This window comes from Anolis carolinensis, chromosome 3, assembly GCF_035594765.1.
Source record: "Anolis carolinensis isolate JA03-04 chromosome 3, rAnoCar3.1.pri, whole genome shotgun sequence".
In the NCBI taxonomy this organism is placed as follows: domain Eukaryota; kingdom Metazoa; phylum Chordata; class Lepidosauria; order Squamata; family Dactyloidae; genus Anolis; species Anolis carolinensis.
The window spans coordinates 282,828,262-282,845,843 of NC_085843.1; the positions used below are offsets into that span (position 1 = coordinate 282,828,262).

General features: G+C 42.1%; 1 protein-coding gene across 6 annotated transcripts in view; it reads right to left on the minus strand.

The window, feature by feature from the left end:
• lrch3 (leucine rich repeats and calponin homology domain containing 3) overlaps positions 1-17,582 on the minus strand; it is a 108,494-nt gene that overhangs the window by 53,175 nt on the left and 37,737 nt on the right. For all 6 annotated transcript variants that reach the window (XM_008120009.3, XM_062976895.1, XM_062976894.1 and 3 more), the window contains exons 3-7: positions 9,495-9,621; positions 7,745-7,850; positions 7,477-7,613; positions 6,124-6,233; positions 973-1,066 (exon numbers count right to left, since the gene is read on the minus strand). In XM_008120009.3, the coding sequence (XP_008118216.2) occupies positions 973-1,066; positions 6,124-6,233; positions 7,477-7,613; positions 7,745-7,850; positions 9,495-9,621 (574 nt within the window). The remainder of the gene's footprint in view (positions 1-972; positions 1,067-6,123; positions 6,234-7,476; positions 7,614-7,744; positions 7,851-9,494; positions 9,622-17,582) is intronic.

Sequence of the window (17,582 nt, forward strand, 5' to 3'; positions counted from 1 at the left end):
GTTCCAGTAGCACTCTCTCCTAACGTTTTGCCTGCATCTGTGGCTTGCATTTTCAGAGGTTCTGTTGGCAGTGAGGCAAGAGAGTAAATAACTGAACACCACTCAGAAACAGGAGAACTCCAGATAATCAAAGGCCAGTTAACACCTCCCAAACTGAGGATGTCTCTTGGCAACAAAGGCCAGGCTACGCTCTATGCAGATACCCTCACTGATTGACTCTGCAAACTCTATGGCTACTCAAACGTCAAGCTTGCTAATTGCAACATTCACACTTACTTGAAACAGACAAGGATTCTTTCTCCCATCTTGGACATTCCCAGGTATATATACACTCCACTTGCCTCACTGCCAACAGAGTATAATAATAATAATAATAATAATAATAATAATAATAATAATAATAATAATAATAATAAATCTTTATTTATATCCCACCCTATCTCCCCGAGGGGACCCAGAACTTCTGAAGATGCTGGCCACAGATGAAGGCAAAAGGTCAGGAGAGTATGTTACTGGAACATGGCCACACAGCCTGGAAAACTCACAGCAACCCAGTGATTCTGGCCATGAAAACCAGAAACCGAACAAATTACAACTAATGAAAGGAAATCAACAGAATAATCTGCAAAAACACTATTATGGTCACTTCTTGCCTGAAACTCCTTCAATGCTAAAAGACAATAACATTTCAACGTTTCTTTTCCCCCCTTTATAAGTTTAGTGGTGTAAAATAAGGAGAAGCACGAACAAGGCTGCTGAAAAATCTTTCCCCTGCCATGTTTGATCCGTTTATTTTCAAACCAAGATGTGGAAAGGGCAGCCTGTCGCAGTCCTTAGGCCACTACAAAATACGTGTTTCCAAATTACATGTCTCTGAGTTTGAGCAAGTCAGCTTTCTACTGCTGCTGTGACCTGTTTTATTTTCCTTTTATATAATTATCTTCTAAACAAAAGCAAACCAAGTGCACTTACTTCATTTCCTGACCACCTTTTGTCTCCGCTGTCCACACTATTGAAGCCAGAATCCAGAGCTCCATATGGCCGGCTGGAGTATAACTCCTCGTGGCTGTCAGGCAAATGAAGCTCAAGTTATTCCACTGCCAAAGTCACTGAGAAATACCAGAGAGTACCAGTGGACATATTCAACCTGTCCGTCATAGAACACTTTCCATACATAATAGGTTCTTCCAGGCTAAGAAATACTCATTTCTACTAGCCAGATATTTGCACCTCCAAGTAGACACCTTGATCTCCAAAGGATTCACTTGTACCAAAGCATTGAAGTGTTGCCGAACAGTACAGCAAACCACCTCAGCAAACATATAGGTGGAGGATCTCTCATTTGGAAATTCAAAATCCAAAATGCTCCAAAATGGTCCCTATGTGTGGCTGAAATTAAAACCTTTGCTTTTTGATAGTTCAACATACACCATGTTTGTTCCATTCACAAAACTATTACAAATATTGCATATAAAATTACCTTTAGACTATATGTATAAGGTGCATTTGAAACATAAATGAATTTCATGTTTAGACTTGTGTTTCATCTCAAGATATCTCATTTTGTATATCTGGAAGAATCCAAAATCCAGAAAAATCCAACATCCAAAACATTTTTTTGTCCTAAGCATTTTAGAAAAGGGATACTCAATATGTACCTCTTTCAGCAAAACAAGATCTATATCTTTCCTACACTCCTTTTATTATACCTTTTAAAATCCTGTCCTAGTTTCAAATGTACCTATATTGTACCCATAATCTGCACAAGTCTGGGACTAAAGCATTAAAACAGGAACTTTTAAAGGCCATTTTTGATCTTCCTGGGAGAAAATTAACATTGGGATACAAGTGAATTAAAATACCTTCCAAAGGAAGAATACTTTCTGTATTTCCCCCAGAAGCATCTAAAAGATACTATTTGTATTGGTAAAGTATTGTTTTATTTAGAGGCAAAACAATAAGTTCTGACTGTGATGTCTCATGGGCCTTGTAGTTCCGTTCCTAGTACTATTGTGGCAGACGAGGAGGAAAACATGGGATTTCCACCGGTTCAGCCAGAATCGGAGCCCCTGCACCTGGAGGATGTTTGCCCTCAAGAAGTCAGTCAAACAGGCCTTGGGCAGAATTCTCCCCTGTTTTCCAGAAAGGACAATTATAATAGAGATAGAGGAGCTAGGGAGGCTAATCGCCGGAGTCTCAGAATCGCAGCCAAACAATTAGCTGCTTAGGTCTGCTTCCCTTGGGAAATTCTAAGGAGTCATGCATCTGGACGGAGTTGGGTTTCACTTCTCGTTCTCCAGAGAAAGTGTTCTTCTGGCGGGAAATGAGACCCTATTTAGGTGTTTTGCCGCAAAGGAAACCTTGCGGAGTCAACTTGTCAGCTTGAGGAGTGAGATCGTGTGTGGACTTCGTAACCCCAGTTACGAGCCTGCCTTGTTTCAAGTATTGTCGCGGACCTCGCCACGGACCTTGTTCTTGCTTCCTGTTTGCCCTGTTTCAAGTCTTGTTCTAGCCAAGAATCGAGTTTGTTTTCCAGCCTTGTTATCAAGTTTCAATGGACTAAAGGACCTTGTCATCTCCCCACACTATTGCTTGGCAAAGTGTGTGTTTCGGTAAATGGATTATAACTTTGGACTCTAATATCACATATTGGACATTATTTTCCTGGACTATATTTGACCTTTCCTGAAAGGTCTACTTCTGAACTATATTCTTCACTTGTTTTTATTGACTTTATATATTCCTTTAATAAAGATATTAGATAGAATCTGGCCTCTGCACATGGTTATTGGTGTTCTGTAGCCTGGGTCTTGACACTGACTAAATTTGGGTTAGAGAAAGATGGTGTCAGAGAACTCAATGTTTTGGAAGTCACAAAGTTCTCTAAAACGGATATTGGTTGGATTTTAAACCTTCTAATTAGAAGTTTGCTTTAAAACCACAAATATTCTCAAATACATGTGCTGCATTTTTAGTTCAACATGTCTTCAGTAAACTTCATTTTATGTTTTCTTCCCTCAGTCTACTTTAATCCTTGGAATATTTTTGAAAGGTCCTTACCCTAGCAAAGATTCTATTTTTTAGATGCTTTAGCTTTCTGGCCTACAAACAAATTAAAATAATACCCAGTTTGGAAATAGTCAAAGCAATAGGCTTCCATTGGTTCTATCAACATAACAGCCAAACATCATAGCTTTATTCAGATTATTTATTTAACAAAGTTCCTGCAGCACCCTTTCAACTCAAATGTTCAATGAAGGTGGTAAGTTATGCAAAACTATTTTTTAATTAAAATTTGTTTTGAAACATATTAAGAATAACATAGACTGAAAAAGAAAAAAAATAGAATAAAATTAAAAAAGGTGATTTATTAAAAAAAAAAAAGCCAATCCAGACGGGAACAGGCTGACTGCACTCAATATGGAAAACAAATCTCTTCAGTGTCCTGCATTAATACTTTACAAAAATATTCAAGTGTATTTCATCTCAGACTCCATGGAGGCTGCTTATAGCTTTTAGCCATTAAAAATGAATATTTTACTGCCATCATAAGATGCAGGCATTGCATGTATTCTATCAGGAATCAAATGAGAGGACACAGAGCAGAGTGTATGGATCCAGCAGTCTCTCTACATATAAATAAGTGACAAAACAGTTCAATACCAGGAGCAACCCAGACACTGTATTTGGAACAGCCACAGACAGCAGCAACATAGAAAGAGACTCATCTGACCCGCTGCAAATGAGCATTTAACAAAGGGTTGACTGTGTAACGGGCCCTTGGTGCCCCAGGGAAAACGGCATCAAGACAGCCACAATGGGCAAGTGGGCAATGCAGCAAGCAGATGGCTCCGGCCAGGCATGGCTAATAAATAGCAGGTCACTCCATGGCGGGTTGTCACTTGCTTTACGAATCAGAAAGTGCCTTCTTCCCTCTTGGGAAAGGGCTCCGAAGTTGGCAATTAATACTGTTACTTATAGGGCACCATGTTTACACACAACACAAGGCTCTACTGCTGGCTTAGCAGGGCAGCTCTCCACAAAATACTATTGACACAGAGTGAGTTGCAAACATTGCTGCTGCTATAATGTTATTTTGTGCCTTCGAGTTGTTTCCGACTTCCAGAGGTTGCTATAGCATTGTATATTTAAGTCATACGACATCAAACAAATCTCATTTCTATTTATTTTGATCACAGAGGGCCCACCTCAATACTCCTCTGTATGTATGTGCACCATTAGAGCTTTCTACTTTGCAATGGTGCTGATGACAAATATACACATTTGATTTATCAGAGGGACTGTCTCTGTGGCCACACAAATAAGTTTGTGTGAATTTCACTATACAAAAGCTGAAGGACACATGGCAATTTCCAAATAGCTGTAAGGCAGGTCTGAAAGCAAGACAGCTGGTAAAGTCTCTCCAAAGGTGAACATTTCTAATTTCTATAGTGACCAGATAGTAACCGGAACAAGGCTTCCCTAAGCTGTTCTTTCTACAGAATTCATGACCTTTTCCCAGTACTACTAAAAAGCATGAATTATACAACTATAAGCATACAGCTTGATGTATTTGATCTACATGGCACTTTTTATTATGGGGTGGGCATAGCTGGTTTATAAAATATTTTTAAATGCTAATCTGTTTAAATCTACTCCTGTTTGTTTAATGACTGATATATATGTTAAGTGTTAATGCTTTTATCTATTATCTAACTATACATCATTTGGCTAGTTTACTATAAATACAAGATATAAAGATAATTACAGAAAAGTGGAAATGACATGACATGAAACAAGGATGCCTTTTCATTTGTTCTTTTGGCTTTAAAGTTTACTTTTATGTTCAATTTCCTAGATGAATTTCAATATCACAACAAAAAACAGAATTCTAAAGAAGTGTGGCTTGCTATGAACATGTTGGTTAAGAGCTACTGCTGTAAACTAGGGCAGACAAACAAATCACAATCCTTTCATCCAAGGCTTGTTCAATGGGATGTCTGAATCCAACTATCCTATCAAGAATGGTCTTTTGCTAGGTTTGGCTATCATGCTAAGCCAAGGATTGTCAACAGCTGGGGGTTAGGAGGTGGCTGCACCTAGGAAGAAGATCTACATATTGAACATTGAGAGAATGTGAATGTGTGTGTGAATCATTAGAAAAATTTAAAATACTGTGGGCCATGTTGTTTTCTTCTCTGTTTGGCATTACAATCAGATATTTACAGAAACGTAACAGATGGAGAAAGAGAAAGCAAGGCATCATCATACATTCCATTCACAACCAGGAAATACAGGTTCTCTTCCCAAAAACCTATAACAGATTTTTTTCAAGAGTCTAACACAGTGGCTACAATGAAGGCAGCCCCCCCTCAACTTTCTTGTGTGCCTCTGGAAAAGTGGATTTGTTGAAGCTGCACCATGCCTTGACTTGGAGAAAGAGGAGGAGGGGAGAAGTAAGCAGGAGAGGAGAGTGAGTGGTGAAGTAAGCATACAGGGGAAATGTATTGGGCAAAGCTGATGGACTAAAAATATTTTCCCCAACGTGGCTTCTATTCATTCTCATTTTCTCTTTCTCTCTTTCTCTCTCTCTCCACACACACACACACCACCATCCACGCAGAAAAAAACCGAGGGAAAAACCAAAGAATGCCCCAGAAAATGCCTATCATGACCTCAGAGCGAAACATGTTCTCAGATGTGGGGCCCAGACCAGACAAGGACCTTTTTGGCTGATTGGGCAAGTTCCCCTTTTTATCCAGACCTTGCATCACTTAGCTCTACATAACAGAAACACAAACTGCACTCTTAGTACCTATCGCCTTAATTTAGCAACTTGTATTGCGGCTGACTGTGTCAGGATGTATGTTACTAGGCTAAGCCAACAGGAGAACATGCCAAGAACAACACAGTCCAATGATAGGAAATGAGGCATTTACACCTGTGGTCCAACCACAGCCATTATATAACCCTGTACAAAAGATTAAAGACACAGAGCAACATTAACTAGACATGTCCTCATGCTATAACAAAGAACTCACTAATATAATATATAAAACAAAGATTTAAACATTTTCCAAAGGGTTCTTAAAATCAACAGATATCAAATCTATGCATAATTACCAGGAACCAAAGCCTATTGGCCGTCTGTCGTAATCTGGAAGATCTGGTGCCACTTTGCATGCTTCCATATTCAAATACTTAAATATGTGGACTTTTCCTTTTATGCATATCTAGAAGGAAAACAGGAAAGCTGTCAAGGATGTTTGAAAAACATTAAGGTAAACATGAAGCTGCATCTCCAAAAATTATTAAGCAGTTAGTAGTAATGACCATATACTTATATTTTAATAGTGAGAGCCAATTCTTAAAGCACATACTTGTGAGAAAAAGCTCACAAAAATAACTAAAGTGCTATTCCCCTCATCTTTGGCCTCTTCTCTAGAGCCCCTTCTCCCCAACTCACCACTCATGGCTTCCAGGATTTTACTAGAGGTTTCTGGCATGTTTGCCCAGTTTTACCTTTTCTTTCTCCCTTATTTTAAAATAAAGTCAATATTTCCATTATGCTAATTCCTGTACCATAAAGCAGTTTACAATCAACTAATACACTGCCTGCAGTGCAGAGCAGAGTTTGCATAAAAGCTTCTACCACTTGTACAGGAAAGGTTGGTTGCCTGTGTTCTCTGAGGGGAAGGTCTGCCTAATGCTGTCAAGAATCTTCTGATAGAATTCCAACACACCAACATCATTGTTTTTTATTCTATCTAATTAGAAAACACTAAGCTTTCAAAGACTTCCCAGCTTGCCCCACCTATGGATCTAATTCTTATACATAGCTTCTCCAAACTACATACGACGCCATCTTCCACTGTATTCCCTGCTTCTTGCTGTGTTCTCAATTTGGCCATCTCATTCTCTGCTATTATTTTGTCTCATCTTATTTTGACTAACTGCAGAAATTCAAACACTGGCACATACAAAGTAGATGCATACATGAACAGTTTCATCCATATGGAATGACAGCAGTGGATTGCCTTGTTTTCTCTGCAAAATTTATCCACGTGCAGACAGAAACATTAAGTATCAGTCACAACAAAACCAAAAATACATTACAATTTTTGAATTTCGCCATCCCAAGACTTAAACACTGTAATCATGGCCAGCTTCTTCAGAATCATAGAATCAGGGTTGGAAGAGACCTCATGAGCCATCCAGTCCAATCCCCTGCCAAGAAGCAGGAAAGTCACATTCAAACCACCCCCGACAGATCGCCATCCAGCCATCTGAGATTTGTCAGAATGAAAGCTTTCCTTAAGCAAGTTGTCTATAAAATACACACCTATATATTTTCATAATAATACGAGTTATGAAAGTATTAGTAAATTATTCTAAAAAAGGAAAATGTGTCTGACTTTTTTCACACTTTAAGAGAAAATGTATGCTTAATGTTATATTCATTTAATGATACATTACCTGTGCAGGGGGTGACTGGAGTGGGTTATTATCTAGGGTGATTGTCTGTAAGTGCCTGAGGTTCCTGTAGCAAACTGGGATTGTTGTGATTTTATTGCAGGAGAAATCTAAGCGGATCAAAGGCAGCTCTGCAAGCTCTGTAGACCACACATGTAAAGGAAAAAATGCTGGAGTCAGTCAACTGGTGGGAAAAGAAACAAGGCATTCATATGTAACACCGTGCGCTTGAAAATAAATGCAGTCCACCTTTCTCCCTTACATTTCTTACCTTCAGGTAAATGTACCAAGTGGTTTCTTCTGAGGTTCAAGTCCCGCAGAGAATCCAGGTTACCGATCTGTGATGGAACTGTCTGTATTTCATTACAGCTCACATCCTGGGAAAGAGAGAAGAGGAGGGATCTGTTGCTTTAAGACATTTTGCTTTGTTTTCTGTAGTATAGCTTTGTATGAAAACAGCATTTTGACAACTTAGGCTCCTGGCCTGTGAAGTAATGAGGCAGGGTTATCCTCTGCTTTGGAGAAGGCTAACAACAATTTATAATGGCCCAGTTCTGTCTTGAGTTCACAGAAGAACAGGAAACAGAGCTGGAAAAAGCCTCGTTCTGAAATGCTGCCGCCACCAGTCAAAATAGAAGGAACTGTGCTTTGAGTCAGCACAAACTAAGTTCCATTTATTTAGACTGGCGAAGCATTGGCTAAAGTATCTAGTATTTGCTTACTTCTTCAAAAATATCTTTGTATAGAGGTAAGTAACAAGGTGCAAGTGGCATCGTTTTCGGATACATCCCCCAAATTACTAAAAACTCTTGCAGTTCTGCTGAATTACACTAATCTATGAGTAGGAAAATTGTGAGTCAGAAGGGTAATGGATTAATAATTTTGTTTCCATGCATATTCAAAACAGTAAGAAAACAGCTACCAAAATGCTAACACCCTACTAGTGATATAATCTGGAAAAAAGACCACACAAAGAAACACACATTAAGATTATATATGTATGTATTGCAATATTGTTGTATATTTCTGTAATATTAAACTTCAAAGTTCATCTTACACAAACTTTAAAATAAACCTAAAAACAAAGCATCAGAGAATTCCTGAAAATTCCAACAATAAATCAGCAGTCGTTTAGCTATATCTTCACTTCCAGCCTATGTATGAACAAACCATAAAATACTGTCATGCTTCCAGATTCTAATCTATTTTCTGAAACAACAGAGGAAATGCAGAGTTGTCGTTTCAACAAAATCTATCACTGTGTTAGTCCAGTGGTTCATCTAACCCAACAGACGTAATTCCCAACATCTCTTCAATAAACCCATGGAATTAAATCTCTGAAGGTTCTATATAATAGTGGTCGCATAAAATCAAATATCCTCTAAAAAGTAATCTGGGGTAATCCACAGATGTTACTAGGGCAACTTTCATATCAGGGGTGTTCCCCTCTGGCATTCAACTGTAAAACACACTGTACATTTACCCACTACCTTCACATACTGAAGAATGACATCCACAGACTTCCACTAAAAAAAAGATTCTAATGATTCTGTCAAGAGGATGAAGTGGGCTCAATCAAAATTGTGTTCTGGCTCTCCTCAGAGAGTCAACATCTTGCTTTTTAAACAAATTCATCACTTACTTTAGCAACCGACCATAACACCAAGCTAAGTCAACAAAAGTCTGGCACCTCTCCCAACTACTTTAAGGAGGACTGAGGAAAGCACTATGCCATGCTCTGAAAGCAGTGTACATCAATAACATTCGGCTACTGTATTTGAATCAGGGTTTGTGGAACACAGGCATGGATAACCTTCAACTATATCAAGATATTTGGAGTAAATTCTTATCCTGATTACTGAACATATGGACAACAGTATTTTTCACCCCTCCCCGGCTAGGTGGCACCAACAATAAAGGACATCTGTCTAGCATTAATCAGATTGGGCAGAAAGCTGATGCTCCATCTATAAAGGCTGAAAGAATTAAGAAATTACACGCTGGACTAGTAATACACTTACAAGCTCCATCAGATGTCTAAGCTGTCCAATTTCTTCAGGTAGGGAGACCAGTTTATTATTGCTTGCTATCAAAACTTTCAAGGGTAGGCTGCACATGTGAACCGGCAGAGTCGAGAGCTGGTTCCGGCTATTTGGGAAGAAGGGGAAAGCAAAAACAACAATACTCAGAATAGGAGATGAAACATTATCAATTCAAATGGTTGGATGAGAACAAAACCACAATCATAGCAAAGCATAGGAACACCACATAAGCTCAACAACTGTGGCCCACAATTCTTTGGTGAAGTGTCCAGTCTTTTACCTTAGGGAGGGAAGCCATGGCAATTTGCTACTCATCTTAACTAGATTCAATTAAATCCCAAAATACTGAAGAATAGAGCAATATATTTATTCACTCACATTTCAAATCTGTTTATGTCATAACAAAGAGTAAATGCAATATTTTAAGAACATTTAATCTCTATACCAGGCCACACAAAAGCTCCCCCAATGCATTTGCCAGTACTGATTTTTTTATAGAGAAAGAAATTAATTGCTTCTTCTATTCCTATTTCCAATCTTGGAGGTAAAATTGGCCCGTATAAGCATTTTATATTTCTAAAAGGAAAAACAAGTTGCTCTATTTACACTCTCACCTCTGTTTATGGACCTAAGAGCAGGCATGTTATTTTCTCATGGAGTTGCTCAACAAACTAGATACATTCAGAGAGCAGTCACTATGATTCTATGCGTGACCTAAGCACATTAGCAGATTACAAAATGGCTAAAAACATATTGATAAAACATGGCAAGCATATTCCCACCCGTACAATGAAGAATCCCATACTGAAATACAATATAGTGGACTCATGATGATTCATCAGCTCAAGTGAAAAAGATTATAATTACTTACTAATCTCCAAGACATCACATTTATGCAAGATTGAATTATGTCTTTAGATCAGCATCCCTTGCTTTGGACATAATGGGAACTGAAACCGGGCAACAAACTATTTCAGCTCATTCAACAATATTCTTAGTACTCAAAGAACCAACAGAGAGACCATATACTCCAGTATGGAGAATACCACCTCATTTATACACACCTCCAGTGTCAATAAAATAAGACATGAAATTACTCAATATTTGTTATGATTGAGCCTCATGGCTCTGTTACTGACAGACGTGGGCGTAAGACTCCTCGGGAGTCAGATACTCTCGAGGAGCGAGAGAGAAAAAGACTGCGAGACATATTTGCAGCACCATCTGACGAAGAATCTTTCGAAGGGTTTACGGAGAGAATGGAGGAGGGGCTGGTTAGCTCAGAGGAGGATGAGATGGATTGGACTCGGGTAAGGGAGGAATTGGGGGCCACTGGCCATGATGGGGCAGAAGATGAATGGGGACCTTCAGGATTAGACCCATGGCTTAGCTGGAGGGATGGGACGGGATCCACAGCTGGAGATGCTGTTGGGCGTAGTCAGAGGTGTTCCAGCTCTGACGAGGAAAGTGATGAGGAAACGCCCGGGTTAAGGAGGACAGCTGACAGTGATGAAGATTTGTAACTGGCATAAAATGGGGCTTGGGAGCAATTGCAAATTGCGTCAGGCAAGGTAATCTGGGCAAACGCTTGGGATCCGTGTGTGTGTGGGACGCTTCCCTGAAGACTTGTGTACTTTCCTGTGCTGAGACGTAAGTTGATTGGAATCCAGGGTCAGACGGCGGGAGGGATTGTGTGGGCATTTGTTTGTGCAAACCTGTGCTTACTCTTATTAGCTTGACCTTCCGTCGTCTTTCTGACGGACGCCATCTCCTGCTTTGAGAACCCGGACTGAACTGACCACGGCTTGTCTTCCCCCCTTCTTGGACTTGGAAAAACTACAAACGTCTGCTTCTGGCTTTGATCTACGGAACGGAACTGGTCTACTCTACTTCTACAATCCTTGGCTGAATTGCTCGTGTTGGAGATCCTGTCTACTGTGTGTGTGTGGGAGCGACGCAAGTTACTCTAAGCACAGTGCTGGCAGCAGAGAGGAATCTGCTGCCAATTAGTTGCATTCTTTGTATCTTTTGTTCCTTGGCTTTCGTTCTGTTAATACCTAGGCTGAAGCAAGCAGTTTGTTTTTACCCGGATTAAACTCCGGTTTAATCCGGTTTATCTTTTGAACATTTACTTTTGTCCCTTTTTGCTCCTAAAGGCAAAAACTGCCTGGCCCTTGTGTTTTTACGGGCATTTTTGAGTTCTGTAATCTAATAAACTCTGTTACTTTGAATCTTGTGGCGTTCTGTCCTTGACAGATTGCCTGACGCCCATAAAAAGTTTATTGCAGCAATAAACCCGTCAGGAAGACGATGGATGAGTTAAGAGCCAAAGTAGACCAATTGCAAACGGCCTTTACCGTAAGCCAAACAGCTTTTGCTGTGAAAGGACATGTTTTGACTCCTGAACGCTTTGACGGAACCAGGTGCAAGTTGCCAACCTTTTTGGCACAAGTGGAGCTTTATTTTTCTCAGCTCAGTGCTCATGCTTTTCCTACTGACACTAGTAAGGTGGCTTTTATTTTGAGTTTGTTGACCGGTTCCGCAGGACAATGGGCCACTAATTTAATTTTGGGAAATGACCCAGTCAAGGACAATTTGAATAATTTCAAAAAATTGTTAACTGATACTTTTGGGGATCCTCTCCGCACGGAGAACGCTGGGTGGGCCCTGTATCGGTTGAAACAGGGAAAGGGGACTGTTTTGGATTACTTAAATAAGTTTAACCTGTATCGCCACCAGCTGGATTGGGGGGAAAATGCATTCATGCTTTTATTTACTGCCGGGTTAAGTGATATGCTCCAGGATGAATTAGCACGCTTGGAGCCGGCTGAAAGCTGGGACGCCTTAGTAGCTAAGGTGCTGCGTTTAGACGCAAGGTTCGAGGCTCGTAAACACTCAAAAGCAATGTGTGCGCCACCCATGCATGTAACCAGGGCACCTGTGGTGATGGGGGAAGAGCCCATGGAGCTTGGGGTCTTTAAAAAACTGTCTACAGAGGAAAAGAGCCGTAGGAGGCAGCTGGGCTTGTGTTTGTACTGTGGGAATGCTGGGCATTTTGCCAAAAATTGTAATGTGAAACCTTCCCAGCTTTCGGGAAAAGGCCAGCCCTAGTGCGACGTGAGTCCAACGCACTAGGGCTCCTCAAGCAGTCAACTGAGGGGAGGAAGCATGTTTTCGTACCCATTACATTATCTGTTGGGGGAAGGGAACTTGTTTCTACTCTGGCACTGCTGGACTCAGGAGCTACGGTCTCCTATGTAGATATTGAGTTTGCTAAGAAGCATGGCATTCCTAGAGTGCGCAAGGCATGCGACGTGTGGGTGGAGGGAGCAGATGGGAGACTGCTGGAGACTGGGGTGGTTAACCAGGAAACCTCAGCAGTAACGTGGGAGGTGCAGGGAGTAACGGGAACGTTTGTGTGGGATATTACGAGCTTGCCTCGATATGATGTGATCCTGGGGATGGATTGGCTAGCTGTAGTAAACCCACAAGTGGATTGGGCAACACGTAAAGTGATCTTAAAGAGGCAGGATTGTTGCACTTTAAACGTTACTCATGCTGATATGGAGGGAGTGCCTGCTGAGTATGGGGAGTTCTCTGATGTATTTTGTAAAAGAGAAGCGGACAAATTACCACCGCACAGGCCATATGATTGCGCCATCAAGTTGGCAGAAGGTGCGAAACTGCCAGCAGGGAGGCTGTATGCCTTGACTGTACCGGAAAGGCAAGCTTTGCGGGAGTTTTTAGATGAAAATTTAGCCAAGGGGTTTATTCGCCCATCTAGTTCTCCAACTGCGGCACCAGTATTCTTTGTAGCCAAAAAGACTGGGGAACTTAGGCTGGTCTGCGACTATCGGATCCTAAACAAATACACCATTCGGGATAGGTACCCGCTCCCTTTAATCTCGGAACTGTTATCAAGGGTGCAAGGGGCTAAGGTCTTTACCAAGCTTGACCTGCGGGGGGCCTATAACTTAATCCGTATACGGGAAGGGGATGAATGGAAGACGGCATTTAACACGTGTTTCGGATGCCACGAGTTCCGAGTCATGCCTTTTGGGCTTTGTAATGCTCCTGCGGTCTTCCAGAGGTTCATGAACGATGTGTTCAGGGACCTAATTGACCAATTTTTAGTGATTTATTTGGATGATATCTTGATTTTTTCTAAGGACGAGAAAGAACATCGTCAACATGTCAAGCAGGTTCTGCACCGACTGCGGGCTAATGGGCTTTTCGCCAAGGCTTCCAAATGCGTCTTTCATGTGCCTGAAGTGGAGTTCCTAGGTCATGTAGTGTCAGGTAGGGAACTTAAAATGGACCCACATAAGGTTGACGCCGTCAACTCATGGCAGGAGCTGAAAACTAAGAAGGATGTACAAAGGTTCTTAGGTTTCGCTAATTACTACCGGGAGTTTATTCCGAATTTTGCAAAGCTCACGGTACCTTTGACGCAGCTTCTGCGCAAGAAACAGCCATTTGTGTGGGGGCGGGAAGCTCACGAGGCGTTTCTACAACTTAAGTCTAGTTTTCAATCGGACAACATACTAACCCATCCTGATGTTGACAAACCGTTCGTGGTAGAAGCGGACGCTTCTAGCTACGCGTTGGGGGCTGTATTGTCTCAGAAGGATTCCTCAGGGACCTTGCGTCCCTGTGGATTTTACTCGCGGCAACTAACACCCTTCGAGCAGAACTATACCATATGGGAGAAGGAGTTGTTGGCGATTAAGGTGGCGTTTGAGGTGTGGCGGCACTGGCTTGAAGGGGCACGGCACCAGATCGTGGTCAGATCTGATCACAAGAATTTAGAGCACTTGCAAACAGCAAAGAAGTTAAACCAGCGTCAAATCCGATGGGCTTTGTTTTTCTCCAGGTTTAACTTCAAGGTGCAGTTCGTAGAGGGGAAGGCAAACTTGCGGGCCGATGCTTTATCCCGCAAGCCGGAGTTTAAGACTAATGAGCAGGTTGTATGTCAGACCATCTTGCCTACTGCCTCTCTGTGTGTTGTAGATAATGAGCTCGGGTTACATGACCAGATCCTTGAGGCTCAGAGGGATGATGTGTGGACACAGGAGCAACTGATGCTGCTCTCAGCAGGTAACCGTACCATACTGCCGCATCTACAAGATCAAGACGGAGTATTGGTACGCAGGGGGCAGGTCTACGTACCAGTGGGGGCCCTCAGGTTGGAGGTGATTAGAGCCCACCATGACGAACCCATGGCTGGGCACTTTGGCAGATTCAAGACCGTGCAGCTCATTACCAGGAGCTATTGGTGGCCAAAGATGCGGCAAGACATTCTGCGCTTTTGTGACAGCTGCGCCGTTTGCCAGCAGAGTAAGACGCCTGTTGGGCGCCCTAGAGGGTTGTTGTCGTCTTTACCTGTTCCGGACAGGCCATGGCAAATCATTTCCATGGATTTCATTTCAGATTTGCCTAAGTCTGGGGGTTATACTTGTATTTGGGTGGTGGTGGATTTATTTAGTAAACTGGCTCATTTTATTCCTTGTTCAACCATTCCGGCGGCCCCTACGTTGGCCCTACTATTTACTAAGCACATCTATCGTTTGCACGGAGCACCCGAGGTGATTATTTCAGATAGGGCTCCGCAATTTGTGTCACGCTTTTGGAAACATTTCCATGAGTGCTTGGGGACTAAGTTAAACGTTTCTTCAGCCTTTCATCCGCAAACGGATGGACAGTCGGAACGGGTTAATGGGCTCTTAGAGCAATACCTGCGTTGTTTTTGTTTAGATCAACCCACGGCTTGGGTGAAGTGGCTACCGGTGGCGGAATTTGCTTACAACAATGCGGTGCACACATCTAGTCAGCATACGCCGTTTGAGCTAACTTATGGTTTTCACCCACGGGGAGGTGTGGCGCCGTCGACCAATGTGGTCTCTTCGGACCCTGTGTACCGCTCTACGGAAATGGCTGCATTGCATGATGTTGCCCGTCGCTTACTGTTGGAAGCTAAGGCAACGCAGAAGACTCAGGCTGACCGCCACAGGCAGGCAGGGGAGGAGTTGGAAGAAGGGGATTTGGTGTGGTTATCTTCCAAACATATTAAACAGGCTGGGGGAAAGTTTGCGCCTCGGTATTTGGGTCCCTTTCCTATCGTTAAAAAGATTTCTTCCGTTGCGTTTCGTTTGCGTTTACCGTCTAGTTTAAAGGTCCATCCAGTCTTTCATCGTTCGCTGTTGAAACTTGATACCTCTAGTCGTCGTGGTGCTATAGCGGAGGGTATCACTGCCACTTCTCCGCCATCGGGGGAGGAGGCCTTTGTGAGAGGGGATAGTGTTATGATTGAGCCTCATGGCTCTGTTACTGACAGACGTGGGCGTAAGACTCCTCGGGAGTCAGATACTCTCGAGGAGCGAGAGAGAAAAAGACTGCGAGACATATTTGCAGCACCATCTGACGAAGAATCTTTCGAAGGGTTTACGGAGAGAATGGAGGAGGGGCTGGTTAGCTCAGAGGAGGATGAGATGGATTGGACTCGGGTAAGGGAGGAATTGGGGGCCACTGGCCATGATGGGGCAGAAGATGAATGGGGACCTTCAGGATTAGACCCATGGCTTAGCTGGAGGGATGGGACGGGATCCACAGCTGGAGATGCTGTTGGGCGTAGTCAGAGGTGTTCCAGCTCTGACGAGGAAAGTGATGAGGAAACGCCCGGGTTAAGGAGGACAGCTGACAGTGATGAAGATTTGTAACTGGCATAAAATGGGGCTTGGGAGCAATTGCAAATTGCGTCAGGCAAGGTAATCTGGGCAAACGCTTGGGATCCGTGTGTGTGTGGGACGCTTCCCTGAAGACTTGTGTACTTTCCTGTGCTGAGACGTAAGTTGATTGGAATCCAGGGTCAGACGGCGGGAGGGATTGTGTGGGCATTTGTTTGTGCAAACCTGTGCTTACTCTTATTAGCTTGACCTTCCGTCGTCTTTCTGACGGACGCCATCTCCTGCTTTGAGAACCCGGACTGAACTGACCACGGCTTGTCTTCCCCCCTTCTTGGACTTGGAAAAACTACAAACGTCTGCTTCTGGCTTTGATCTACGGAACGGAACTGGTCTACTCTACTTCTACAATCCTTGGCTGAATTGCTCGTGTTGGAGATCCTGTCTACTGTGTGTGTGTGGGAGCGACGCAAGTTACTCTAAGCACAGTGCTGGCAGCAGAGAGGAATCTGCTGCCAATTAGTTGCATTCTTTGTATCTTTTGTTCCTTGGCTTTCGTTCTGTTAATACCTAGGCTGAAGCAAGCAGTTTGTTTTTACCCGGATTAAACTCCGGTTTAATCCGGTTTATCTTTTGAACATTTACTTTTGTCCCTTTTTGCTCCTAAAGGCAAAAACTGCCTGGCCCTTGTGTTTTTACGGGCATTTTTGAGTTCTGTAATCTAATAAACTCTGTTACTTTGAATCTTGTGGCGTTCTGTCCTTGACAATATTTTAATCTCAATGAGCTACTGCAATGTCCAAAGCAAGTATCTGGGATGCCATCAAAGCGATGATCAGAGGTATATGCATTAGCGAGACTTCAACTATTAAAAAAATCACTAATAAATTAAACTGTAGAAACTGTGAAATTAGGAAAGCGCCACAAAAGACAAGGAGAAACCAAAATTTATAAGCAACTTGTATGCAAAAGGAACAGAACTGAAATGCTTAGAAATTAATAAAATATCAACCTCATTTGCTGTACTTAAAACAAAAGTACTATGAATAAAAATCTTAAATTGTTAGCACATGCTTTAACAGAGAAGAAACCACAGTCAGCAATACCTCTGATGAAAACCGAAGAGGGAGGTCAAATCTGGGGCACAAAAGAGATAGGAGCACATTTTAGGAAATACTTCAAAAAATGAGATTCAAGAGACTTTCTTCTCATCTAAAAGGTTAGTCAGTATCTCAAGAGTGCATATACACTGTAGAATTAATGCAGTTTGACACCATGACTCGATGCTATGAAATTATGGGAGTTTTAGTTTTATAAGGTTTTTAGTTTTTTTTTCTCAGAGAGTGCTGGTACCTCATCAAACTACAGCTGCTAGGATTCCAAAGCA